Here is a 27,041-nt window from a genome sequence, read left to right on the forward strand (position 1 = left end):
TTCAGGAGACACTGCAAATTCTTCCAGCACATTTTCTTTCTTATTTTTCTTTTTAAAGTAAAATGTTATGCCCCAATGACCTCTTCACTGCTGTTTAATAAAATAAAAGCCTTTCCAAGCATTTGACGTTTCTGGTGAGTCCAACGGCTGGATCCCTGCAGCCCCAGGCGACACATGGCAACGCTTAATAATTTCCATTTTTAACGCGGGGAGGAGCGGCCCTCGGAGTTCACGAGGAAGCCGGGTGGGTGCTTTCTGGGCTGCGCGAGGCCCGCATCTCGTCACGAGCAGAGAATCTGAAGTCAGGGGTAGCAGATGGCCGGGAAGGAGGAGGGATTGCTAGCAGATGGCCCGATAGTTTGGATAAGGGGGAAAAAATAACTTTTGATTGCAAACAAATCAGAAACATACCAAGACGCAGGCCCACACAGATGTTTGCTGCTGCGACGGACAGACAGACATCCCCTGTTTCTCAGAGGGGCGCCCAGACAGTGCCGGGAGCCGGGAGACGCAGTGGCCGTCCTCGTCTCTAATCTGTCTTTTCTACACCATTTATTAGTAATTATGTAAGGGCACAGGCTCACATTCCAATTCAATGTCTCCACTGCCACGGTTAGGGCACCGGAAGTACTCTGCATCCGACTGCCACGGTGGACACATGTTGTTACACATCTACCCAAACGGGTAGAATGTACAATACAAAGAGTGAGCCGATGTAATCTATGGACTTTAGCTAATAATAATGTGTCAATGATCGGGTCATCAATTGCAACAGCTGTTGCCACACTAAGAAGGTGTGAATGGCAGAGGGAACTGGGGCCGGGGAGGAACACGGGAACTCTGAATTTTCTGCTCAATCTTTCTGTAAACCTAAAACTGCTGTAAAAAAAATAAAGTCTATTAATTGTTTAAAAAACACACACCCACACCTGGCCCTGCTTCTGGTTTGGCTGGCTGACCTTGAACTACTTGCTTCATCTCTTCGGTCTTCTTTTCCTCGCCTGTACCATGAGGACACGAATCACATCTACCTAAAGGTGTAGTAGTGAGAAGTGAGTGAATTCATGGGAAGCCCTCAGAACAGCCCCAGTACGTAGTGCATTGGCGTTAGCCAGGATGGCGATGGTGGCAGCCGCCGTGGGCTCGGCCCGCCTTAGCTACTTCTAGCCGCCGTGTGGGCTAAGGCTGGCAGCAGCCCGACGGGGCAGGCAGGAACCGCTGTCTTGCTCACTTTATAAAAGAGAAGACCTGAAGCTTAGAGGGATCATGACCTTGCTCAAGGTCACACAGCCAGCTCACACCTCTGCCTGCAGCACACCCAGCTGCCGTCTCCAAGAAGAGCCGTGCTTGCCAGGGCAGGCGCTTTCTCTGGCTACTGGACATTGTGGGCGCACCCAGCGCCATCTCGTTTTGTTGAGGAAGAGGGGGAGGGATTCCCCAAACGTCAGGCGGTATCTTGGCGGAACCGGAACTAGAAACCAGACCTTTGGTCAAGCCACTTGACCCAGCGCACAGCATGCCCACCCCCCCAAAAGCAGAGTGACCCCACCCATGATGGGCTGCATTCATCAGCCTCCGTGTGTGACCAGCAGGGCTTGGCCAGTCTATCACCATCACAAAGGGGGTGGTGGCACTTTCCTAAGAAGCCCCTCGGATCCTGGGAGGTCGTCCTGCCAGGGATCCCCCCTCCCCAGGCTGGATCCTGCGTCTACCATCTACCAGCTGGGATAGTAACCGAACTGTGATCTCCCTGCCCCTCCCCCCGCCCACCCCTGCTGAGCAGCAGCGAGTTCAATTCTTGCCTTTCCAGCTCGGGATTTGCTGTTACATAACTCTGCCACTTGGGGTGTGCGGCTTGTCTCCCAAGCTGCTGAAGGTGCGTTCCCACAGACCTTGGCTCAGCCTCACCTCCACGCCCACAGGCCCCGATGTACTTTTTGCAGCTCCAGGTCCCTTCCTCCTCCTCAGGCTTTCTGCACCTCCGCTCCCCAAGCAGGGGCGCCTACAGGGATCCGCTGCTGCAGCCGGTACCTGCGCCAGGATCTCATCGCCTCCTCCTAGCCCAGTCCCAACGCCAGCTCCTGTGCACAGGCTCCACCCCCACCAGACCCACCACGTGGCTTCACATCAGCCCTGGTGCAGGATGCAAAGTCAGGGCTGATCAGAACCAGGTTGACCAGGCAAGATCCTCCGTCTAGCACCTGTCTCCCACTCCGCTGGTCTCCTGAAATGCTAAGAACCATCTTCTTCTTCTTCAGTTCTCTCTCGGGCACCCCTCCCTCAGCCCTCTTTATTTATTTATTTATTTTTTACTAAATATATTTTTACTGACTTTAGAGAGGGAGAGGGAGAAGGAGAGGGAGAGAGAGACTAGAAACATCAATGATGAGAGAATCATTGATCAGCTGCCTCCTGCACACCCCCTGCTGGGGATCGAGCCCGCAATCTAGGTATGTGCCCTGACCGGGAATCGAACCGTCATCTCCTGGTTCATAGATCGACGCTCAACCACTGAGCCACGTCCACTGGGCCCTCAGGCCTCTTTTCCCAGCCTCCCTTCTACGGACACTGTGATGGACCAAATGTTAGTGTGCCCCCACCCCCACCCCCAAATTCTCATGTTGAAGCCCTAACCCCAAAGCAATGTATTAAAGATGGGGCTTTGGAAGGTAATGTGGGTGTATGGGTCCCGAGGGTGGGGCCCCGGTCGGATGGGATCAGCAGCCTTCTGATGGACTCTTCGCAGCTCCCGAAGAGACTCCAGAGACCTCGCTGGTCTCCCCTCCGTGAGGACACAGCAAGAAGGCACAGTCTGCAAGCCAGGAAGACGGTCCCTACCAGAACCCAAATACACTGGAGTCCTGACCTCGGACTTTCAGCCTCCAGAACTGTGAGAAAATACTACATTGTTTTTGCATGTAAACAAAATACTGTTGTTTATGCACCTAGGCCATGGTATCGTCCACGGCAGCCCGAGCTAAGACACACAGCCACCAGGCATCCCAAAAGACAAGTGGAAAACCAAACAAGATAAAACAGATCCCCACCACCACCCCAATGACAACAGGGGAACCAAGCCGCCTCTGTCGCTGCTGCTCCTTTTAAACGTGGGGCAGAGGATGGAGACCCAGATGAACAGGTGACCCAGGGGAGGATGGATCGCTGACCCAGACTCAGACGTGGGGGGAAAGCTGTAAGAATGGGGGAAGCCAGGCCCACCCTCCCCAGCTAAATGCCAACATGTAACATAACCCCAGCCAAGGGACAAATTCCTTTTAGAGGCAAGTTCTACAAGGTCTGCCACCCTCCCGCATCCCAAATCCTCAAAAGATTTTTAAAAAATCAAATCAAAACAAGACATGTGTTTCCAGAAGAGAAGAAACAGCGTTTGGCAGGACGTTTACCTCTTAACTTGTCCTCCTGACAGGTGATTGACAGTAGTTTGTCCAGTACCTATGTACACAGACATGGTATCATCTCTGGAGTAAGCCGGGAAGAAAGTCACAAAAAGGGAGGCTGAAGTCTGAGCATGGGTGTGTATCACTTGGTGGAAGGGAACTCATTTAATTCTAACAACTCTATGAGGTGGATTTAATTATCACCGCCTTTTACAGAAGGAAAAACTGAAGCACATACTGCGGTGGTAGAAAGCAAACAAGGCTCTCACCTCCTATATTCTACTTGGGGGAAGCCAACCAACAATAAAACAATGGATAGGATTCTTGCCTGCAAAGAGCTAACCCGAGAGAGGCAGTGACTGGAGGCGACTTGGGTTGGCCAGGGCAGGCCTGGGATGCTGTGATGACAAGGGGGAGCCCACCATGGAGGACCTGGGGGGATGAGCCAGTTTCCCAGAAGCTCTGAAAATTGGCCACAGAATGGGTCCATCTCTGGTTCTGATGTCACGAATTGGGGCCAGGGCCAGGCATCTGTATTTTTCAGAGCCCACAGGTGTTTCTCACCTGCAGGCCAGGTGTGAGAAGCTGTCCTCCAACACTCCAGGTGCCACCCCTGTGAGATGAGTGGCAACTCTTTGGTTCCTGATCTGGACTGAAGGTCTGCGTCTTCCCCAAATTCCTATGTTGAAGCCCTGATCCCCTAATGTGATGGTAGTTGGAGGTAATTAGGGTTAGATGAGGTAATGAAGGTGGGTGGGGCCCCCATGCTGGGATTAGTGCCCTTCTAAGAAGAGGGAGAAACACCAGAGCTCAGGTCCTCTCCCCACAGCGTTGAGCTACTTGATGATAAGAGCTGCCTCTCACACTTGCTTATACTCCCCACCCAGTGCCCCACAGGCTAGACACACAGCAGCAGGCGGGTGCTACATACATGATTGTGAACTGGGAAGGAGGCTGGAACTTCTCTCGGCCCAGAGACCAGGGGCTGGCAGGGAAGCCAGGCCTCAGCCTACCTGGGCTGGGAGGAGAGCTGGGGCATGTGCAGTGGGGCTGGGGGGCAGATGCAGTGCAGTGGAGGGGAAAAGGGGCATGGGATCTGGAGCCAGAACACCAGGGATGCTCCCGCCTGCCAAGAGATCTTGGAAAGTCACTACATTTCTGAGCTTCTTTTCCTCATCTTTTCAGAAACACTCTGAGGATTAAAGTGCTTAATATTCAAAATACACTTTCATTCCATCATTTTACCAATATTTACTGAGTCCCTTCTGTGTGCAGGGCCCTATTCCAGAAACAGTCAACACAAGCACAACGCAAATGTCAATTATTCCAAAAGAGCTTGCCGATTCCCCTCCATTTCTTTTCCATAAGTGGCACAAGTCCGGGTTCTCTGCCAGGTAGGACTGCCTGCTCCATAGTTAGCGGGGTCATTTTTTTTTAAAATATACTTTTATTGATTTCAGAGAGGAAGGGAGAGAAAGAAACATCAGTGATGACAGAGAATCACTGACCGGCTGCCTCCTACACAACCCGGGCATGTGCCCTGACTGGGAATCGAACCGTGACCTCCTGGTTCCTAGGTCAACGCTCAACCACTGAGCCACACCGGCCAGGCTAGTGGGATCATTTTTCATCAGAGAATTCACTGAAGATTCAGGAAACAATCAGGCGTAGGAGATGCTAAGAAAGGGGAGCTTGTCTAAGCCAGTGTGCCCAGTCCAAGATCAGGGCACCATGAGCTAGAAACCAGTCAAAACTGCACCAACCCCAATTCTTTTCTTTTTCCTTTTTACATATTTTTATTGATTTCAGAGAGGGAGGGAGAGGGAGAGTTAGAAACATCAATGATGAGAGCGAATCATTGATTGGCTGCCTCCTGCACGTCCCCACACTGGGGATCGAGCCCACAATCCGGACATGTGCCCTTGACCGGAATTGAACCTGGGACCCTTCAGTCCACAGCCCACGCTCTATCCACTGAGCCAAACCAGCTAGGGCACCAACCCCAATTCTTTGCCCAGAAAAGCCCTGTGTTCCCCGAGTGGCTGGTGCTCATTAGCATCTCAGGTCGCTGGAGTGCGAGGACGGCCTCATACATTCACCCATGTCAGTCCGGCACATTCACCCCCACCTCTGGCTGATGAAAGGTGCACTGGGGGAGGTTAAATGACAGGGCAGGTACCGCTGCTGCTGAGTCACCAGGACAGGTGAGAGTTCAAAGTTCAAAGGGAATTCTAGATGCTTCTCTGCAAGCCTGCGCTCACCTCCTCCGTGCCCACCCATACTTCTCAGAAGAATCCTGGGAGAAGGGAAGTAGATGGTGTAGAAAGCAGGCTTTGAGGAAAGGCCCCGGCCTTCCTATGCACATGGAACCAACCAAACATGCTAATCGCACAGGCCTAGGCTCTGAGGCAGCTTCACACTACACGTTCCATGACTTAAGCAACTCGTGTGCTCTTCCCTGACCTGTGAATCGCAGGTAAGACCTGCCTGTGAAAATGAGCCACAGGACGATGCCATTCCAACCTGCTCCTTTGCCCTGGGGCTCCACTCCCTCTCACACACAGCCCCACACAGAGCCTTGCCGGATTCTCCCAACAACCCCGGAGCAGGCAAGCCCATTTCACAGGCGGGAAAGCAGAGGCCTAAATAGATCATGTGACTCACCAGCCACTCCGTGGAAAAGCCAAGTGGTATCCACCTATAATAAAGCCTCATTGTCCTCCAAGCTTCCAAATACATCACCCCCCTGGTCCTGCTGTCAGAGACCACCATGTGCCAGCCCAGAGACACAGCCCAGGATGCCCTGCAGAGCCTGGGCAGTCTCCCTTCCCGCGCTGCCTGCCGGAGCACTGTCCTCTCCCGGAGCCTCCCCTCTTCTAGCAAAGCCTGCCTGCGGAAGGACAAGGATAGGTTGTGGTCCCTGGGTCCCGACAGCCTCCAACCCCCTCGAGAAGTCTCAGAAGGAAATGGAAACTGCCTCCAGGGCAGGCAGGACTCATCCCTGAGCTGGGATGACACCCCAGGAACTGCCACTCCAGAGAAGGGGCCCAGGACCGCACGTCCTGCCCCTGCAGCTGCCCTGGCCGACAGGTCTTCCCCACGTGCCATCTGTCAGAGCAGCCGGGCTTGCTGCCCCTAGAGCTCCAGCAAGTAGGCACAACAAGAAAAGGGGGGGGGGGGGGGGGGACGCCCAGGCCAACAAAATCAAGAGAGTGGGGAACTCTGAGCCTTCAGAGCATTGTGAGAAAATGAAATTTTAAAACTCTTGAATGTGACCTTTTTCAGTTGTTGGATAAAGAAAGTACTTGAGTTGCTTAGCAGCACAATTGATTAACATGTGTACATTACCTTTAAATGCCTTACCGCTAGCCGCCCACCCAGGTGCATAAAACCACCTTTCTCACCTCTGGCTGTAAGTGTCCACATAAGGCCCCATCTCCAGGCCCAGCCAAATCCCGGGAGTGGGGAGGGGGCACCAGAGGAGGGTGAAGAATCTATTTCTTACCAGGATCTGTGCAGTTCTTAGCTGTCTGAGTCCCATTCAGCGGTGCCATCAGCTTTCTGTTTCTCCACGTGTCTGGTAGAACCTGCTTGCTGGCAGAAGCTGTCTTGTGCCCTGGATTGGAAGTGAAGTCACAGACACCATTAGGTCAAGGTGGCGCCTGCATTCTCGCCATGACCTCACCTCTCTGTAATCTCGCCGCAACAGCCCTATTTGACTACTCAGAGCCACCTGTACGGAGTGGTACAATGATTGGAGGCACAATAGAGATCACCTACAGCCATCTGTTTCCTAGATGGAGTTCCTTGTTCCCACTCCCAGGTGCGTCAGCATGTGCTCTGACTTTGGCCAAGATCTCTCCGTTCCCGGCCCCTCGCAAGGGCAACAAAGGGTTTAGAAAAGTGACCAGGAAGTTCTCTGCTGGTGACGATGCTCAGGTGTCCCAGCTCTGCAGGGCCTACGGATGGACAGTAAGCCAGCGAGCAGGCGGAGAAGATCGACGGGGTCTGGCCCAGGGCTTCTCACCCTTGAACGTGCAAATGGCCTGGGGACCATGTTAAAATGCAGATTCTGACTCGGTGGGTCTGGGCTGGCACCTGGGATTCGGCACTAACCAGCTCCCAGGTGATGCTGACTCTGTCGGTCTGAGGGCCACACGGAGGAACACGTGAGATCACAGGAGTGGATGGCAGGGGCCAAACGCAGTTAAACTCCTAACGGCAATTCCTGGTCCAGCAAACACGGGCGATTCTCACTACGGGACCTTTAAAGCACTCACTCACTTACCTCTCCTGATGCGCACACGGCCTCAGCTGGGTGATAACCCTTCTCTAATGCTGCCGTCTAAGAGCCTCTCGGTGTTTTGTTATTTCTGGTGTGTAATTGAGGGAAAAAACACATTGCCTTGCCCCATTGCAAAGCACCAGATATTAAAATGTGCAAATAACCATTCAGGTTTTCTGTTGGGAACGGCCACTGTTTAACCTTACATCCTCAGTCACAAAGTATGGGTTTTGAAAGGCAGTATTCTTCTTTTTTTTTTTTCTTTAAGTTGAATCAAGTTCCAGCTAAATTTTACCTGTCAACTCACTATAAACCTCTCTAAATTGTCCCTCTCTCACTGCTTCAGAAGGTACTGCCTCTTTATCTCATGTCCTAGTTGCTAAATCACCTGCGTTTTTCATATTTTTAAAATGTGAAAAACAAAAACACAAGGTCCACAGCATCCCATTAAAAATGGCAATGCCGGCCAAGTGAACGTTTTCTGAAGACTCCACAGGGCTCGCGTGCCCACCACCACCACTCCCACCAGATTTTTTTTTTTAAGTTTCTCCTGCTCTTGGTCTCGGATTTGCATATCCTAGGCGACTCTCCACTCCCTGGGCCTCCTCTTGGGTGAAGGAGTGTGGGTTGTGCCCCAGACGCCAGCGCTCCCACCCTGGGGATAAGGGGAGTTGAGAGAACGATGCTGAAACATGGCAGCAACCTCCCGGGGAGGGAAGACGGAGTTCACGGCCTCCGAAGATGGGTTTTCCAGGGATGCGGAGTACAACCTTCCCCGCTCCGCCGACCAGGGAGGCGGACCCCTCAGGTCGAGGGAATCCACGTCTGGGCCCCCTGCTGCGCTGCCCATCCCCCGCACCCTCGGGAGACTGATTCGGGCGCCCAGGGGCCGCGGCGCTGGCTTCCGTCCTAGTAACGCAGCCTGCAGCCGCGTCCCGAGCCCCGAGGGGCGGCGCGCAGCTCGGGGGAACCGGCGCCGGGGCTCAGAGCATCGACACCAGTCCTCCCCGGGGGTGCGCTCCCTGCCCCGCGGGAGGGGACTGAATGAGCCCTTGGGACCCACCTGACCGGGAAGGAGGGGGAGACATCTCGGAGCTGCCCGCGGCTTCCCAGCCCAAGCCCCCCAACTCCCGGGTCGGCCCGCACCGGCACCTACCCGGGCTGCCGAAGAGGCCGGGCGCGCAGCACGCCAGCGCCAGCACCGCGCACACGAAGCCAATTTGCTGCAGCAGCATCTCTCGCCTCCTGCGAACTTTGCGCGGCCGGAGGGGGCCTGGAAGCGCCATCCCGGAGCGCCTGGGTGCCGGTGGCGGGCGATGGGGAGGCTCAGCCGCCGGCGCGCTATCGGGGGTCCAGCGGCGCAGGGGCCGGAGCGGGCGCCGCGCCGCTCAAAGGCGAGGGTCTGTGGACCCCAGCTTCATGGCCCGCGGGGAAGGTCGGCGGGGAAGCCCGGGGAGCTGAGGTGGGGGCGCGCGGCGCGGCGGAGCTCAGAGTCCCGCTCGCGGCGTGCGCGCACCGCGCACCATGGCTCTGTGGCGAGGAGGCGCCGCGGGCGCGGTGGCGCTGGCGGCCCTGGCTGGCAGGGCTGGCGCAGTCCCGGCGCTGGAGCCGCTACCTGGCCGCTCGGGCTCGGCGGGCTCGCGGGGCCGCAGCTCTGGCAGCCTCACCTGGGGCCGCCCCCGGGGAGCACTCAGTGCGCCCCCGCGCCCCGCGCCGCCGCTCGCGCTCGCAGCATCCTCCTCCTCCGCCTCCTCCAAGTTTGGCAGCGGCAGCTTCCCGAGGAGCCGAGCCGGGTGGCCCAGGGCGCGCAGGAGGCAGGCAGGCCGGCCCGGCGCGTGGGACCTGCGACCCTTGCTGCGAGCGGCCTCGACGCCGGCCCTCCCCGGGGCGAGCTCTCCACGGGAACTTTCTCCTCGGCTGCTGGCGCCTGCGTCTCGAGGCCGTGGCGCCTCCCGCCTGCAGCTCACGCCTCCCTTCTCCTCCCTCCCGCCCGCCTCTCACCCCCCTAGCAGCACGTGTACTCCTCCTCCAGGGCGCACTCGCCCGCGCGCTCCTCCCTTCCCTGGGGAGGCTCAACTACTGACCAATATCATCGCCCTCCTCCTCCCTTTTCCTCCCCCCGCCCCCATGGAGCCGCACCGAGCCCTGCCTCTAGAGCCCTGGGAGGCTGCTGCCCAGAGGAACAGGTTATGGCTCCGCAGGGACTCTTGGAACAAGGGTTTCCATAGAGCAGTCGCTCTTGTCCGAGCTCCCGCGACCTCCGGGGTGACTCGACCCGCCCCCCCTCCCGGGGGTGCAAGAGATGCTCGAGAAGATTAATTACTCAAGCAGAGCTAACAACCAGGCTTGCAGCAAGCCCACGAGCTCCTGTGCCCGCTGGGACGACTCCTGAGGGGCTCTGGGGGCGGGGAGCCGGCGGTGGGGGCGCAGGGCGGACCTGCAGACCAGGCAGAGGGCAACCTGAGAGTTCTGCATAGAGCGGAGCTTTTGATGTGCTGAGCCTGCCGCTCCGCAGGGCTTTCTGGGGTTTGTTTTGTTTTGTTTTCCTCCTCTGACTGGCTCTCTAGTGTAAACCGATTTAAAAATGGGGCAGGGCGGAGAATTTCAGAAGAGCAGCAGCCGAGGTACTAGTAGGTGATGGGGACCTTTGGTGGAAGAGCCTCAGCCCAGGGGCTTGGAGACCACCCCGGGGACTGACTTCCTTCGCTGGCCAGTGCTGACCAGTGCATCAGGCACCTGGCTAGAGCCTGCTGGGGGTTAAGTCCGCTTGAAATCCTGTTTGGAACGAGGCCAGCTGTTTAATTTTTTTTTTTTTTTTTTATATATTTTATTGATTTTTCACAGAGAGGAAGGGAGAGAGATAGAGAGTTAGAAACATCGATGAGAGAGAAACATCGATCAGCTGCCTCCTGCACATCTCCCACTGGGGATGTGCCCACAACCCAGGTACATGCCCTTGACCGGAATCGAACCTGGGACCCTTCAGTCCGCAGGCCGACGCTCTATCCGCTGAGCCAAACCGGTTTCGGCCAGCTGTTTAATTAAATAAATACACACCCACCGTGTGCGGGACCTGTGCCAAGTGCCAGCTAGAGAACAAAACAAAACAACCAAAAAAAGAGTGTAAGATCCAGTCCCTGCCTTTAAGGAATCCTAAATCAACATGGAGCCAGGCCCTTCGATCAGTGCCTGTTGAGTAGCGTCTGTTCTAGGAGTCGTTTTGCAGAATGTGCTTCTCCCCTCCCTGCTCACAATGTGGGCCGAGGCAGCATGGGCCTTGCCGGGGAGCTTGCAAGAAATTCAGGCTCTGAGGTTCCAGCCAGCTGAGCCAGAATGCGCCTGTTTAACAAGCCCCACATTCACGTGCCAGAAGCATGGCCCTTCCAAGTCTGTCCCAGTGTCTAGCCCAGTGGTCAGCAAACTGCGGCTCGCGAGCCACAGTTTGCCAACCACTGCTCTAGCCCATCACCATCTGCGTGGTTCCTCATGGGCTGAGTAAGCAGGATCCTTTTGCCTGGGTAAGCCTGGCAGAGTGGCACGGGTAAGAGGTACCTGAAGGGCCAGGGGAGGCAGAAGGCTCACTAATTATTTATTTTCAGCAGCCCAGTTTCCGTGCCTACAAAGATACTGAAGGCATGAACACGTCTAATTGCAGCGCAAACCCCTAGAGGAAATGCAATGGAAAAGGCTGGAGTTGGCCTCTCACAGAGCAGCCCAGGGCTCTGTGTTGTCTGTAGCGATGCCTTACCACTGAGGCGCACCCTCCAGGTGGGTGCCCTGAACCAAGCGTGCCTGCCAGGGACGGACAAGACACTTCTCATACTTTTGCCGAATATCCTTCTCATTGACTAGGCTGTACAAGGATGCATTTGTCAACAGCAAATAGAAGGCCAATAGAACAGTGTGAAATATATCACTCGGAAAGCCAGCCAAGGCCTCTTGGCATCAAATTTAAGGCAAAGGAAAAAGTTAAAGTGATCATATGCAGTTAGCCTACCCGTAAGACAGCGTGAGGGTCAGAGTCATCCTGATTAAAGCAGCTCCAATGAACAGAATGGCATCTGGTTCCTCGGATTTAAATTTTTCTGAAAACTTTTTCCATGGAGCTCACGTAGGGCTGGTGAAGACATGTTTTCATCCAAAACAGGCCAAAGGAGTCCTCGGGCGTCTGTCTTTAAACATTCGCTAGCTCTTTCTGGAACATTTCTTTTCGTTGACATCTCTCACCTGCTTTCAGCTAATAGTTAGAGCCCTTGGAACAATTTCACATGCACAGATGGGCTCCTTTGATTTGACAGTTTAAGAAGCAATTGCTTTGAAATTGTACTTTTTGCTTCATTTAAACAGTGCCCATCACCACCCAGCCTCTGCCGAAGCTCTAATGGCTCGCCCAGCAGAGGGAAGAATTGGGTTGTCTGTGCTTTTCGGATTCAAAGCAGTCAGGAGTGTTTTCTAAGTCAGCAAGCCATCGGGACACATGGCAAGCAGGTCCTGGGTTTCTCTTAGGCCCGAGGTCTGGCTTCTGTGACACAGGGTTTGGAGTATCCTTTCTGCAGCAGCATTTTCTTCTGATGCAACAGAGGAGGAGACTGTTCACACAGCCCGTTTTCGCCATCTCGGGGATGGGTACAATAATTTTTTGTTAAAAAATATTTTCTCGCCCTAGCTGGTTTGGCTCAGTGGATAGAGCATCGGCCTACGGACTGAAAGGTCCCAGGTTTGATTCCAGTCAGGGGTACATGCCGGGTTGTGGGCTCGATCCCCAGTGGGGGATGTGCAGGAGGCAGCCGATCAATGATTCTCTCTTGTCATTGATGTTTCTATCTCTCTCTCCCTCTCCTTTCCTCTCTGAAATCAATAAAAATATATATTTAAAAAATATATATTTTCTCACCCGGCCGGCATAGCTCAGTGGTTGAGTGTCGACCTTCCTGATTCCATGAATCAGGAAGTCATGGTTTGATTCTGACCAGGGCACATGCCCAGGTTGTGGGCTCGATCCCTAGTGTGGGGCGTGCAGGAGGCAGCCGATCAATGATTCTCTCTCATTATTGATGTCTCTATTCCTCTCCTTTTCTCTCTCTCTAAAAAAGAAAAAGCAAATAATAACAACATAAAAACGATTTTCTCTGATATGAACGCTTCACCATTTAATTAGTCTTCTTACTCCGTGTTTCCAAGTTTACTGGGATGACCTTCTCTATGAATTCTAATTCCTCCTTCTCGGCCTTCCAGGCAACCAGATCAGTCTGCACCAGCCAGGGAAGCAGTTCTCAAACTTGAGCGAGAATCAAAATTCCCTGGGGTGGGGGGTGTTTTTTAAACTCAGAAGGCTGAGCCCCCAGGGTTTTAGCTTCAGTAAGTCCGGGGTGGGGCCTGAGAATCTGTATTTCTAACAAGTTCCCAGGTGGAGCTGACGCTAGTGGTCCAGGGACCACACTGGGCTAGGTTATGCTATAGTGACAGCAAAACAGCAAAAGTTTGCTCAGGGGTAGCTGAATATCCCACCTCCAAATATGCCACTTTGGTATAAGGATTATTTTGAGCTAAAGGCAAATGAGAAGAAACAGTTTCAAGAAAAGCTCTCTGCTCTTCCTCTATTTGCCTAAAAGCAGGACATGAATTTGTAGAGATGCTTCCACCAGAGAGGACATAAGTCAATCACTGGTGACAACTCTGGATTCGTATCGGCCCAGAGACAGCACCAGAGGAATCTAACAAACCTTGCTGAAACTAGCCCTCATCTACCAATAGTTTCCCCATATATTTGCCTTCCACAATTGGCTACCCCTAAAAGTCCAAAGTCTTTTTCCTTTGTTGTCAGTTCTCTAAAAATGTGTTGACTTTAAGATGCTATATCAGCCCAAGTTCTAACCACCCCTTTGAGCTACTCATCACTGGGTGCTCCTATGTGTATGCACAATGCACGTGTTAATAACTTCTGATTTTCTCGTTAGCCTGTCTGTTGCTGGTCTAATTTACTGGGCCCTAGACCAGTGGTTCCCAACATGGGGCATACGTCCCACAGGAGGGGGCAATTTGATTTTTTTTTAAAATTATTTTATTGATTTTTTACAGAGAGGAAAGGAGAGGGATAGAGAGTTAGAAACATCGATGAGAGAGAAACATCGATCAGCTGCCTCCTGCACATTCCCTACTGGGGATGTGCCCACAACCAAGGTACATGCCCTTGATCGGAATCAAACCTGGGACCCTTGAGTCCACAGGTCGACGCTCTATCCACTGAGCCAAACCGGTCAGGGCGGCAATTTGATTTTTAAGGGGGGCAATTCGAGAATGAGTTATGAACAGTGAATTTTTTGCATTTCTTATGGTTCTATGGGCCTCATCTACAGTATATAAATATATATTGTGATATGTTTATGCATTTCAGTTTGCTATTATGTGTTTTGAAACTTTATTGGCTGTTTTTTCATATCACTTCATTTTATTATTATTTTTTAACAATTTCTTCCTCAGTACTTCAACTGTCCTTTCGTTCTTTTATTTTTCTCTTTCATGGATGTCATGTTCTTTGGAAGCTTGTTTAGAGCAAGTGAATGGCCTTTTAGGCTTCCTCCACATGAATATGGAGTTCACTTTTTGAATAATAAGAATTATATGTCACAGGGGGGTATCAGGATTTTAGAGATGCTTAGGTGGGGCATGGCCAAAAAAGGTTGGGAACCACTGCCCTAGACAATGAACCTAAGATGGGTGGGTGGAGGGAAAATAGTATTTTCTCCTTTATCCTTGTCTATCAAGAGAAATGTGTCTTGAAGGTAGTTACTCAGATACCTAGAAGCAGCCACAGTCTTGAACATTGCTGCTCACCCTGCCTGAGGGAAGAGAGACCTCCGGAGGATCTTGCTCTGGCAAATGAGCGCTCTGGCCTGGAAGTGATGTGCTCATCACTCCTCACTGCTCGTTGCCAAAATTCAATCACGTGGTCCCATCCACCTGCTAGATTCCAGCAGCTAGAAGGTCTGAAAATGCTGTTCCCCCCCCCTGCTAGTTGAGACCTGAACTCGGCAGTGGACACCCACTGACAGCCATGCCCGCGAAAGCCTTGTTCCTCTTCCTTGCTTTCCAGGACCTTTCCTGCCTGCCCCCTTCCTCCGCCCTCACACAGTTGATCCTGCTTTTTTCAAAGCCCCTGGCGTGCATCTCTGTGATAGCGCTCCCATCACGCGGCTTTCTGATATGAATGAGAGTATCTGTCTCCTCGCTTGTCTTCTGCGTCAAGGACTTGTCTTATCCACAGCTCTGAACACAGCGCCCAGTGCTTAATAAAGAAAGTACTTATGGAATGAATAAGTAAACACATTCTGGCTACAATGTGAAAAAGATAAAGAAGAGCTGCCCCTGTCAGATGGCGCCAGCTCTCACCATCACTTCAGTACCACCCCAAGTTTCCACTCATCTCCACTGTCAAGGTCACCAGTGGCCTGTGGGTACAACTCCGCAGAATCCGACGCTCTGGAATGCACCCTTCTTACAAAAGCCACATCCTTAGCTTTCGTGATGGTGCACGCTTATGGCGTTCCTCTCCCTTCTCTGACCAGCTCTTCCCTGGGCCCCCTGGGCCTCTGTTCTAGACCATCTTTTCTTCTCACTCTCTACACCTCTTCCTAGAGAGCTAATCAATTCTCTGGTTGAAATTACTTGCTCTCTGGTATTGACTCAAGTCTGGAGCCAGAGCTGGAGCTGCAGCCTTTTCAGAGGATTGTCCAAGTCAGGAACCAGGGTCTTAACCTCACCTTCCCGCCCTTCTAGTCCATCATCACCTGGACCTCAGATTGGCCCACTTCCTGCCATCACCATTGACACCTCGGGCTCTGTTCCTCACCTGGACCCCGCAGCAACCTTCTTAACCAGTGACTCTAACCCCAGCCTTGTCAGCCCTTTCCTTTGGCCACCCAGCAGCTGGAGTAATCTTCCTGAAGAAACAAAAATCCAGTTATGTCCATTCCTCCCATAACCTGCAGAGACTCCCTGTGGCTCTCAAGATGGACTTGCAGCTCTTTAGCTTGGTGTACAAGATCCTGCACATGGCATGTTCCCCCTGGGAGCTTTTAAACCACCTGGGGTGGGAACTGGGCATTAACATTTTCTCCAAGCTGCAGCCAGGTTGGCGAAACACTGCTCCAGACCCTCTTGGCCCTTCCTCCCCCAATCTTTCATCATGACCTTCCTTTCCCTTCAGTTGTCTTGTTCTTCAGAGGTAACCCTTGTTTCATTTTCCTGGAGCATGCCTTCCCACCTCCAAAGCCCCCTTGTGCCTGGTGGTATGGACTGAATGTTTGTGACCCTCCCTTTCCCCATTCATTGGTTGAAATCTGTTGCCCAGGTGATGGTGTTAAGAGGTGGGGCATTTGCAAGGTGATTAGGTCATGAGGGTGGAGCCTCATGAATGGGATTAGTGCCCTGCTGCTAAAAGAGGCCCCAGAGAGCTCTCTCAACGTGAGGACACAGTGAGAGAGGGGTCTCACCACACCCCAAATCTTCCAGCACCTTGATCTTAGACTCCCCAGCCTTCAGAACTGTGAGAAATAAATTTGTTTTTTTTACATGCCACCCCATTTGTGGTATTTTTGTTACAGCAGCCAGAATGGACTAAGGTACCTAAATCTTCTTTTTGCTTCCAGTCTTAGAGGAGCTATCATTTCCTCTGAGAAGCCTTCCAGGACCATTGACGTCTGAGTGAAGAGCCCCCTCTTTTGTGTTTTTATGGTGCCTTGTTCTTCTATCAGAATTCATCATGCTGTGTTATAATTATCATTTGCTTATGTATAGTTTCCACCAGATTCTAAGCCCTATGGGGACAAGAACCACAGCTACCATGCTAGCTACCTGGACTTGGTAGGTGCTCAATAAATCCTCAGGGAAGGAAGAGACAAGCATACCTGGCCCTTCGGCAACTGTAGCTTGGCCCACCGTGTTTCTCCCGTTGGCATCTGTCATAAGCAGTGTTTTCATCCTTATGCATCTTTTCATTCCCATACTAGCCCTGCAGAGTAGACAGAGGCAGAATTAGCATCCCACTGCCCCTCTACTCATTCAGCTATGGTGCTTCAAGAATAAAGGCAGGTTGAGCTGACCACGGGGACAGTACAAAGGGCTATTTGGCAAAGGACACGGCTCAAAGGTGTCTCCCATTTCCACCCTTGCTCATTTTCTACTGTTTCATGCTGTGAGCCACGACATTGCACAAAAGCTGGATTTGCCTTTATGATCGGTGTACGCACAGCCAAAGGCTACAGCAGCCTGCGCTTTTGTTTTTCTGTGAAAGCGTTCTACTTTGTTTTCAGGTTTCTTTCTTTCTTTCTAATGTTTTCACATTTCTTTATTCCTTTCAAAGGCCCCGGCCACCCTGCATCTTCGGCAGGGTCTGGAGCCATGGGTAGAAATGACCATCATATCAGGAGAAAAATGGCAAGGGTTGGGAGAACGGGCAGATGGAGTGTTGGAGGAGAGAGATTTCCATTGAAGGGAGCGTGAGCCTGGAACTAGGGGAACTTGGTAAACGCAGCCAGGACTGCTGGGACACGCATCTCCCACCCAGGTGCACGCTCAGCAAACCACCCACACCAGGAGCCAGTGCCGCAAAGTGAGCCTTCCGCCGCCCTGGGCTGCGTCAGGGCATGGATTATGCTTTGAGTTTTGCTGAGGGGAAGTTTCACTCTGCCCATTTTGATGGCTCCTACACACACATTCCTGCCAATTCCCATTCAAGGGGCAGCCACAGCTGGGGGGACGGCCAAGGACCAAGGCCTGAGGACTACATGCCATCCCGGGAACATGGGCGACTGCCTGGGGAACCTGAACAGCTCCCTGTGGCATCTGGGCAGAAATGTGGCCCCGCTGTCCAGACAGCAGGCATGGCCAGCTTGGGCAGCTGTCTGCCGGACGCGCCAGATCCCCGGCCAGCACTTGCCAGACATACAAGCTCTCGTCTCCAGCCTGAGAACTGGGCATCCTTGGGTTCAGTTACCAGATAATCTCAGAAACTTGTAGTCAAGCAGGTGAACAATCACAGCCTGCCTCAGCCCCTCTGGAAAGATGTCTTAGTCCCTATCCAACTCTGTACCTAGCCCAGGGCCTTGCTTTAGTAGCTCTAGCTGCCCCCAGATCTCGCTGGCTTCGTGAAGGTAATTTTTCATTTGCCTCCATCTCGTGGCTGTGCCATCCTCAGCACCTGGCTTCGGGGGTGCCAAGCTCATCTGCGCTGGAACTGCAGAGGGGGACAGACATGGAGGACCTCACATGAAAGGTTTTCAGGGCTCAGATCTGGACATGGTCACTTCGCTTCCATCCACATTCCCAGGGTTAGAACTCAGCCACGTGACCATGGCCGCACGGGAGACTGGAAATGAGGGCCAGCCGTGTGCCCAGAGAGCCAGGAAATGGCCTGATGAGTCTTGCCAGGACCTCAACAAGAGCAATCATAACTACAGATCATATTTATCTACCCTCGATCTGGGCCAGCCAGTGTTCAAAGCACTTTATAACTATTGACCCATTTAATCCTCCCAACAACTCTGTCAACTAAATACCAATATACCCATCAGTTCACAGACTCTGAGTGGTTAAGTAACCTGCCCAAAGCCACACAGCAAATAAGCGACAAAGCAGGGATTCAAAGCGAGGCAGTCTGGGTCCAGGATCCCTGCTCTTACCTGTCCTGCCTCAAGAATGAGCCTTCCTTTTATAGATGAGGAAACTGAGACCCAGAAAGGACAAAGCGAGACTGGAGCTCAGAGCTCCGTTCCAGGTGCAGAGCCCAGCCTCCTGCACACGCAAGTGAACACTTGCTAAATGAATGTATGGTTGCCTCTGCCTTTGCATACAATTGAGAGTGTTTTTAAAATACCAAGCACGGCTCTCCTGTAGATACCAAATCTCACATGGCGCACCGTCCTTGCACTGAGGCGAAAGGCTGAATAGGAGGCCGGGATCCACCCAGACTCAGCCCATTTGAAAATAAATTAGCGAACTGCCACTCTTTTGGGGAATTAAAAAAAAAAAAAAAAAAGGCCCCAGAGGAGATTTGCCACTGAGTTGCATAATAAAGTGTCCCCCAAAGTCACACTAATACTTTAATGGCTGTTATGCAATGTTGATGGGTCTGTATGACTCAGTGTTTGAAATTAATTTAAAGGATTTCTGGTGAATGTCGCTGGTTAGCTTTAGGGCCTTGCTCTCCTTTCTCTCTCCACGCTTTTAACCAGGTTCTGAAAGCCAACTCTCCCGCAAATTCTTACCTGCAGGGTGGAGATATTTTGGGTAGGAAAACGCAGATACTTCAGCAGATAACCAAGGAAAGAAAGAAAAGAGCTTTTGTGATCAACACACAAGCACCGCCCTGCCCTCCACCAGCTGCTGAAACCGCCCTGCACACGCGGGCCGAGCCTGGGAACAGTAGGGGCGTTCAAGCCGAGAGAATTCTAATCTCTCGGGCCGCTGGTAAATAATAATGTATAAACTTATGATTAGGATTCTGTTTCAAAGGCCAGTGATCAAAAGACAGTGAGCAGCCAGCCAGCCTGGTCAGCTTCATAACCCTGCTTTTGAATTCACCCTCCATAGGCTGCCCCTGTAGACCGGGACTTCTTGCCTGGCCATTCCACCAGAACCTTCTCTAGGTCACCTCATAACTGGTGAGGGGGTCCTGTACCCATGTCTCAGCGTCGCTCTCTGGTTTGCACAGAGGAAGTCCAAGGTGGAGCCCTGGTGTCTCTGAGGGAGAGAGAGGAAGTGTCTGTCCTGGAGCAGTCACACACTGTCAGGATGCTTGTGCCCGTGGGCAACAAGTTAATGAATGGAGCCCCCGTGACCTGTAAGAGATGAGCCTTGTCGTGACAGCAGTCATCTTCTCCCTGCCACAGTGCATCAACATGCAAAGTTCTATAACTAAGAACTGCATGATGATTTTTTAAAAATACATTTTTATTGAGTTCAGAGAGGAAGAGATGGAAACATCAATGATGAGAGAGAATCATTGATCAGCTGCCCCCTGCATGCCCCCTACGGGAGATCGAGCCCACAACCTGGGCATGTGCCCTTGACTGAAATCGAACCCCGGATCCTTCAGTCCACAGGCCGGCGCTCTATCCACGGAGCCAAACCGGCTAGGGCCCGTGTGATGATTTTTAGAAGCATTCACAGCAGAACCAGGGAAGAAACGAGGGAGGCCGTGGCCTGCCCGCGACGGGGGTGCTGCTGGCCTCTCTGGTTTCCCCGTCTCCTGTCCACTCTCCTGTCATTTCTGTTCCCTGTCCCACTGCCCTGAAAGCCATCGAGCTATCTGAGCTTCTCTTCAACTTCCCAAGACATTTGGCTCATTGCTGAAGACACAGCAATCATGGGATCATTTGCTCAGAAATCAAAGACTGCTGGGGTTGCTAAGAAGTTGAAAGCAAAAGTCTGAGGTTTTTCTATTAAAGAAAAAAATCAACAACCCTCCTTGCGTGCTTCCACTGTGTGGAAAACATGCGCATTACGATGTGTGCGTAACGACGAAATAAAAACAGCTCCTTTGATACAAACAAACAAACAACCATGCCTTTAGTGCACTGTCCCCCAAACAGCAGGCTGAGTACCTGTTTTAAAAAAAAAAATTTGTTTTTTCTTCCTTCCTTTCTTTTAAAAAATTTCTTTGCACAGTTTGTGTTCCCACCCCTCAGGTGTAGATGTTGAAACCCTGCCCCTCAGGTATTAGGAGGTAAGGCTCTGAGAAGCGTTAAATGAGGTCATGAAGGTAGAACCCTCATGCGTGGGATTGGTGCCCTGATAAGAGTCATGAGTGAGCTTGCTTCCTCCCTGTGGTCCGCCACGTGAGGGTGCAACGAGGAGCCCGCAGTCTGCACCCCGACGAGGCCCTCACCAGGGTTCGGCCACCCGGCACCCGGCTCTCAGACCTCATCCTCTGGAGCTACGACCTACAAGGAAATCGTTCCTGCTGTGCATAGGCCACCAGTCTGTGTACTTTGTGCTTTGTTCTGTTTTGTTTTTCAAGTAGTCAAGGGTAATACTTTTTAAAGATTTTACCCATCCCCCACCCCCACCCCTTCCCTCTGGCAACCATCGGCTTGTTCTCTTTATCTATGGGTCTGTTTCTGTTTCATCTGGTCTATTCACTTGGTGTTGCTGGCCTTCGGGTTTGTCTGCTGGTCCTGGTTTCCCCACACATGCCTCAGAGCAGCTTGTGAACTTGCTTTGTCTAGCGCCTCTGGCTGTGTCCACGCTGAGTTTCTCTCTAACATCCTCCACTGGGCTTTGCCCCTCTGTTTGGTTGTCATGCCCAGTAAGCAACATTATATGGGATTTGTCTTTCTCTTTCTGGCTTCTTTCACTTAACCTAATACCCGTTAGTTCCATCCATGTTGTCACAAGATTTTGTGATTGGCAAGATTTTGTTATTTTATATTCAGTGACATTCTGGTGTGTGTATGTGTATCACAGCTTCCTTACCCATTCATCTATTGATGGACACCCAGGCTGCTTCCATATTTGGGCTATTATAAATAAGGCTGCCATGGACACAGGGTGCATATCTTTTAGAATTGGTGTTTTTGTTTTCTTTTGATAAAATACTCAGAAGTGGAATTGCTGGGTCTTATGGCAGCCCCATTTTTAAATTTTTGAGGCATCTCCATACTGCTTTCCACAGTGGCTGCACCCATGTGCAATCCCATCAGCCATGCAAGAGGGCTCCCTTTTGTCCACAGCCTCGCCAGCGCTCGTTATCCGTTGAGTTGTTGACGGTGCCATCCTGCCAGCTATGAGGTGGCATCTCACTGTGGTTTTGATTGGCTTTTCCCTGGTGATTAGTGACGTGGGGCATCTTTGCACAGGTCTCTTGACCATCCTCTTTGGAGAAGTGTCTATTCGGGTCCTCCCGTTTCCTTTAGCAGAGAAACCGCTCCCGTAGAGACACTGAGGCCCTCAGATGCCCGTCAGGGCTGTCTCTTTCCTCTGGGCACCCTGCCTGGAGGCACCAGGGCCTTTCCCCAAGGAGGAGGCCGGGTACCGGTCTGTGCCGCCTCAGGTAACATTCCTGTGGCTAGCAAGCCTAGAAGAGGCAATTCTCGAGACAAGAGGCACACAGACTGTCGCCACAAGAAACCCCAAATCCGGGGGCTCTGGACAGTAAGTGTCACCCGGCACTAGACCCGTGGAGAAAAGAACACACCCTCACTGGGTGCCTGTCTCCCTAGGGTCCCTCTGCTCCCCCCCCCCCCCACCTCTCCCCACTTCTGTCCATCAGCCGTCCTTCTCCGCAGACCCCGGGCCTCCATGCTTCCCCTCCACCTATTTCTCTCCAACTCGGAAGGAGGAGAGGAAAACCTGCCACCTGCCAAGAGGCAGCGATGCAGAGCCCAGAGCAGGGCTGGCGTCTACAGACTTGAACTTCCAGCTCACAGGTTTGGTGGCCCTGAGACTGTCATTGAATTTCTTGGTGCCTCTGTTTCTTGGCTGTAAACACAGGGATGATCTTGGCTTAAAGGTTGGTCGCTGTCCACCGAGCCCTGAGCGCCTACAGGAGCCTCTCTCGTGTATCACGTGCCCCGAAGTGCACGAAGGGGAGCCATGGACACTCTCACTGCAGGATGCACTCCCGGGGCCCAAGTGCAGCCCTGGTTTCCCTCTTGCATTCGCTCAGCACCCAGCCCAGGTTGGCCTCCCAGTTCTGGCCTCACTGCTGGCCTTCGGGTTTGTCTGCTGGTCCTGGTTTCCCCACGCATGCCTCAGAGCTCCTTGTGAACTTGTTTTGTCTTACGCCTCTGGCTGTGTCCATGCTGAGTTTCTCTCTAACATCCTCCACTGGGCTCTGCCCCTCTGTTTGGTTGTCATGCAGACTGAGCCCAGCCTTGGCTCCGGTTGAATGGGAGTTGATGAGACCAGACCATGCGTATGGAAGTACCAACCTCAGAGGGTGTCTGGCACACAGAGGATGCCCAATGAGCTGCTTGCCTCCTGCTCTATCTTCCTACTTCTTCGACCTTCGGGCTCAGGGCACCTGTGAGAGACCCATCCCAATGCCATTCCCTTTGCATACTGGACCTGGTGCTGGTTATGCCAGAAGAACAACTGAACATCATCTCACGTGTCTTTCTGCTCAACTGGCAGTGACGTCCCAGAGCCTGGTGCTGAAATTGAGAAACGCAAGTCTAGGCCAATGGGAAAGAGTACCAGCGTGGACCCACAAGGTCTGCCATGAGCACGGGGTGCGGAGGGACCATGTGCTGGGTGAACACATGGAGTCTCTGCACATGTCCCAGTTCTGGCCTTGACTCTGTCACACACGGTGACAATAGGAAAGCCGCTTCACCATCCAGAGCCCTAGTTTCCTCGTCTCTAAGTGATGGAGGAGTCCCTGCCAGTTCCATAAGTCACCCCGAGCCCCTCCTATGCTAAATGCCCACTAACAAAGGGGCAGAGTACTTAGCGAGTGGCCTTCTGACCCCCAGTTCCTCTGACCTGGCTCTGGCATCCCTCACACCGCGTCCCCCCAGCCTCCCCTCTGGCAGCTTCCTGGGATTGGAGTCTCGCTTGTATCCCTAATGGCAGGCCTGCTGGCTCTGGCTTCAAACCCCTAAATTGGGAAATGTTCAACTGCAGATTGTTTACATTGTGTATGCAGAGTATGAAGTGGTGTTTGAGAAGCGTCGCCATGGAAACAGTGAAGTGAGGAGGCAGCTAACTACGAAGAGGAATAATCCAATATTAACACGCACCAGCTACGCTCTTGGGCTGCTGTAAAGGGGAGATCGCGTTATCGGGCCGGCAGCCACTGCCCACGTGCCCACCCGTCCTTCTAGAAACTAGAGAAGCTGCCTCTTGGGTCCAGCTTGGTGGAGAGACCGTGGCAAATCCAGAGGCTCCCTGACCCTGGGGCGCAGGTCCCTCCCAGCTCTGAGAGCTGATGCCTTCAGGCCCATGGTGCTCAAACTTTGTTCCCGGTGACCCATTGGGTAAAAGATCCCACGGCCCACCTGCCCCGACCCGTCCCAGTTACCGATGGAGAAGGACTGTGTGACACCTGCAATGCCGCCATCCGGGCCAATGTGAGGGGGTCAGAGGTGCATATTCAAATCTGCCTTTGCAACGGGGGGGGGGTGTGGACCGTTTGCAAGCGAATCCTATTGGAAACTTACACCCCCCCCCCAGGCGATCGATGTAAAGAGGTGTCGCTGCACCCTGCAGGGCTAACCAAACCGCTGCCCCAGCTCCCTGGATACCGGTGAAGCCGAAAAGCACCACAGCCAACTGGAGGCTGCACGGATGGGGCGCTGGCAGTGCCATGCCACCAACGTCGCAGGACCGCCCCCCCCCCCCCCCCCCCCCCCCCCCGCAGCTTTGCTGCCAGGAGCCAGGCGGCGGGCAGATTTCTCAGCAGGATGCTGAATTCAAGTCCTCAGGACTCTCCAGCAATAGGCTCATTTTATCCTATAAACGCCAAATACGAGAAACCCTCAGTACTCATTTACTGACTAACCTTGGTCCCATGTGACAATGACAACCTTCGAGATGGTGTGGCCGCTGCCTGGGGGAAGGGTTTACATGTTCGTGTTAGGAGGGTCCCCGAGGCCCTCCCAGGGGCTGCAGGTCGCTGAGAATCACGCGTGGGTCACGTCCAGGAGGAAGGTTCGCCTGTAGTTCTGCTGCTTCGCCCCCTGCCCCGCAGCCACTCAGAGTGGCGAAGTGCTGGAAAGTTCTAGCCCCTGACCTGGGTCTGTGGGCCAACTCCATCAGTCACCTGGGGAGTTTTGAAAAAATATCTCCCTGGGCCCCAGCTCTGAAAATGCTGATCTGCAAGGTCAGGGGTAGAGCTCAGGGATCCACATCTTCAAGTGTCCCCAGAGGCTGTGACAGGGCCAGGGGTGGACGTCCCGGGCTCTGGGAACTTCAGTCGCCACGGCTTCCTTGGCCTCAGTTTCTCCACCCGTGTGCTGAGGAGGACATGCCCACCTCCTGGGGATGTGAGAGTCACGGGACAAAACTCTAAAGCTCCCAGCTCAGCTTGGTTCCTGGCAGGTCCCTGAAGTGTGGCCCGCGAAGGGCCCGAGGGGGCACGTTCACAGAGGCATTCACTGTCCCCATTGTAACCTGCGTGTACGTTACGTGCGCCCTTTCATATGGAATAAATGCTGCAGGGTTTTCTCTAAAAAGTCTGTTAGGGAGAAAAAGAGACCACGATTTGGGGGCCAAAGGACCACCTTTCCAATCCCAGCGCTGCCCCGCGCTGCGCCCACTGGCTGTGCCGCGTTCCCTCTCTACGCAGCAGCTCAAGGTCTCTCAAATGGAAATACTAATCCTTACTCACAGGGTTTTTGTGAGGGTTGAAAAGCAAATTTACCTTAAAATCCTTTTGAGATGAATGCAGATACGAATAAAACAAATGACTGGATCAAAACGGGAGAAAGCGCAGAGAACAGCTGGCTTGATGCCCGGGGACAGAGGAGGCGTCCCACAGGCCCCTGCTCCCGGAGGCTCCCGACGGGCCCCCCAGCCGGCCAGCACGGGGATCGGCCGAGCATTAGACACCCTGGGTGCTGAGGTTCTGCTGGGTGGACAGAGGACCAGCAGCTCCCCACTCCAGATCAGGGTGGCCAGCACCCCAACTCCAAGATGAGATTCCCCTTGGTCCCATCAAATGAGCAGAGTTTAGCTTCAAGTAATTAGAAGGCACAAAATCTCAAGTCATTAGCAGATCCTTCTTCATGGGCTCAGCATCCCTCCACAGCTCACAGCATCCCATGACAACCTGACAAGGCGCCCAGGCCTCGGCCCTCAGACCCCCACTCTGCCAGGTTTGGGGGTTTCTCAGAGGGGCTTCCATGTCCCCAGGCCTGAGATCCAGTCCCGGCTGTCTCCACCTCACACCCATAACTCGGGCACAACCCTCAAGGCAGAAATCCTTAAGGCAGTGGTTCTCAACCTTCCTAATGCCGCAACCCTTTAATACAGTTCCTCATGTTGTGGTGACCCCCAACCATAAAATTATTTTCGTTGCTACTTCATAACTGTAATGTTGCTACTGTTATGAATCGTAATGTAAATATCTGATATGCAGGATGTATTTTCATTGTTACAAACTGAACATAATGAAAGCATAGTGATTAATCACAAAAACAATATGTAATTATATGTGTGTTTTCCGATGGTCTTAGGCGACCCCTGTGAAAGGGTCGTTTGACCCCCAAAGGGGTCGCGACCCACAGGTTGAGAACCGCTGCCTTAAGGTGCGGTCCACAGGCACCCAGTAGCAGCAGCAGCATCACATGTTAGAAATCACTCAGACACGCAATTCTCAGGTCTCCTCCAGAAGCTCTGCGGGTGGGCCCTGCCATCTGCGATTTAACAAGCTCTCTGCGTGATTCTGAGGAGCTCAAGTGTGAGCACCATGGCCCTAGGTTCTACTGAGGTCGGGTCTCTGCCACATCCTGTATCCCAGGTGGTGGGGGAGGAGAGAGGAGGGGAGGGGAGGGAAGGGAAGGGGAGGGGAGGGGAGAGGAGGGGAAGGGAGGGGAGAGGAGAGGATGGAGGATCCCTGACCAGTTTTCTGAGGCCCAGACCAGCAAGTGGCTCACAACCCGCTGGTGAGAACATCACACGGTCACACTTTCTGCCAGGAGGGCTGGGAAGTATCGTCTCCAGTATGAGGCCACCTGGCCAACTGAGACTCTGTAGCTAATGGCAGGGAGAACAGTGTTGGGACCACTAGCAATCTCCTCTGTACAGGTCCTCAGTCACCTTGGCAACCACAAAATGAGGGATTGAAACAGCTTAGTCAACAAATGCGGTTTCTGAACTTGGGGCCTTGCAAGGGAGGGCAGAGCAAGAGGCCGCCGCGTGGCCGATCCAGGGCCCTCTTTTCTTAGTCTAGGTCTGATTGCCCTTTTTAGCAGCCCCAGCCCCCCAAGGTCCTCACCATACTGTCCCCAGTGTAACCTCTCCACCGTGGCATTCCGTGCTTTCTTGATTTTCTCCTATCAAAACTCACCTGTCTTGTGTCTCATTATTCCAGGATCCTTTTTATCAAGCCTTCCCTGCCTTATAGCCCATTATTCCAGGTGAAAGCTAGAGAAAAGAATTTAAGCAGGGTCTGGTGGCATTAATACAAGCACAGGTGCTAATCCAAGTGGTGACAGGACCAGTTCTGTTGCTCAGGCCACGGGCAGAATATCGCGTTAAGTTCTCACGGTCCCGTTGTAAAAGGAGTGCTAACAACTTAAAACATATTCAAAGGAGGGTAACAACGACAGTGTTGGAATCTCAAAATTTGGGGGAATTATTTGGCTTGAAGAAGAAGACCTGGAAGTAAAAGGCAGAGAAATTCTCCTCAAACCTAT

The 27,041-nt window shown here is 52.8% G+C and overlaps 1 protein-coding gene across 2 annotated transcripts in view; it reads right to left on the bottom strand.

Moving 5' to 3' along the window:
- LOC139010333 (sodium/potassium/calcium exchanger 4) overlaps nucleotides 1-9,586 on the bottom strand; it is a 120,110-nt gene extending 110,524 nt beyond the window's left edge. The window contains exons 1-2 of one of the 2 annotated variants that reach the window (XM_070414625.1): nucleotides 8,840-9,586; nucleotides 6,904-7,014 (exon numbers count right to left, since the gene is read on the bottom strand). In XM_070414625.1, the coding sequence (XP_070270726.1) occupies nucleotides 6,904-7,014; nucleotides 8,840-8,969 (241 nt within the window). In that variant the 5' untranslated portion in view covers nucleotides 8,970-9,586. The remainder of the gene's footprint in view (nucleotides 1-6,903; nucleotides 7,015-8,839) is intronic. The other variant, XM_070414634.1, reaches the window with a different exon arrangement.
- Between the last annotated feature and the right edge of the window lie 17,455 nt (nucleotides 9,587-27,041).

Source organism: Myotis yumanensis, unplaced genomic scaffold (assembly GCF_028538775.1).
Source record: "Myotis yumanensis isolate MYYU_CA2020_CCGP unplaced genomic scaffold, mMyoYum1.0.hap1 SCAF_1, whole genome shotgun sequence".
Lineage (NCBI taxonomy): Eukaryota > Metazoa > Chordata > Mammalia > Chiroptera > Vespertilionidae > Myotis > Myotis yumanensis.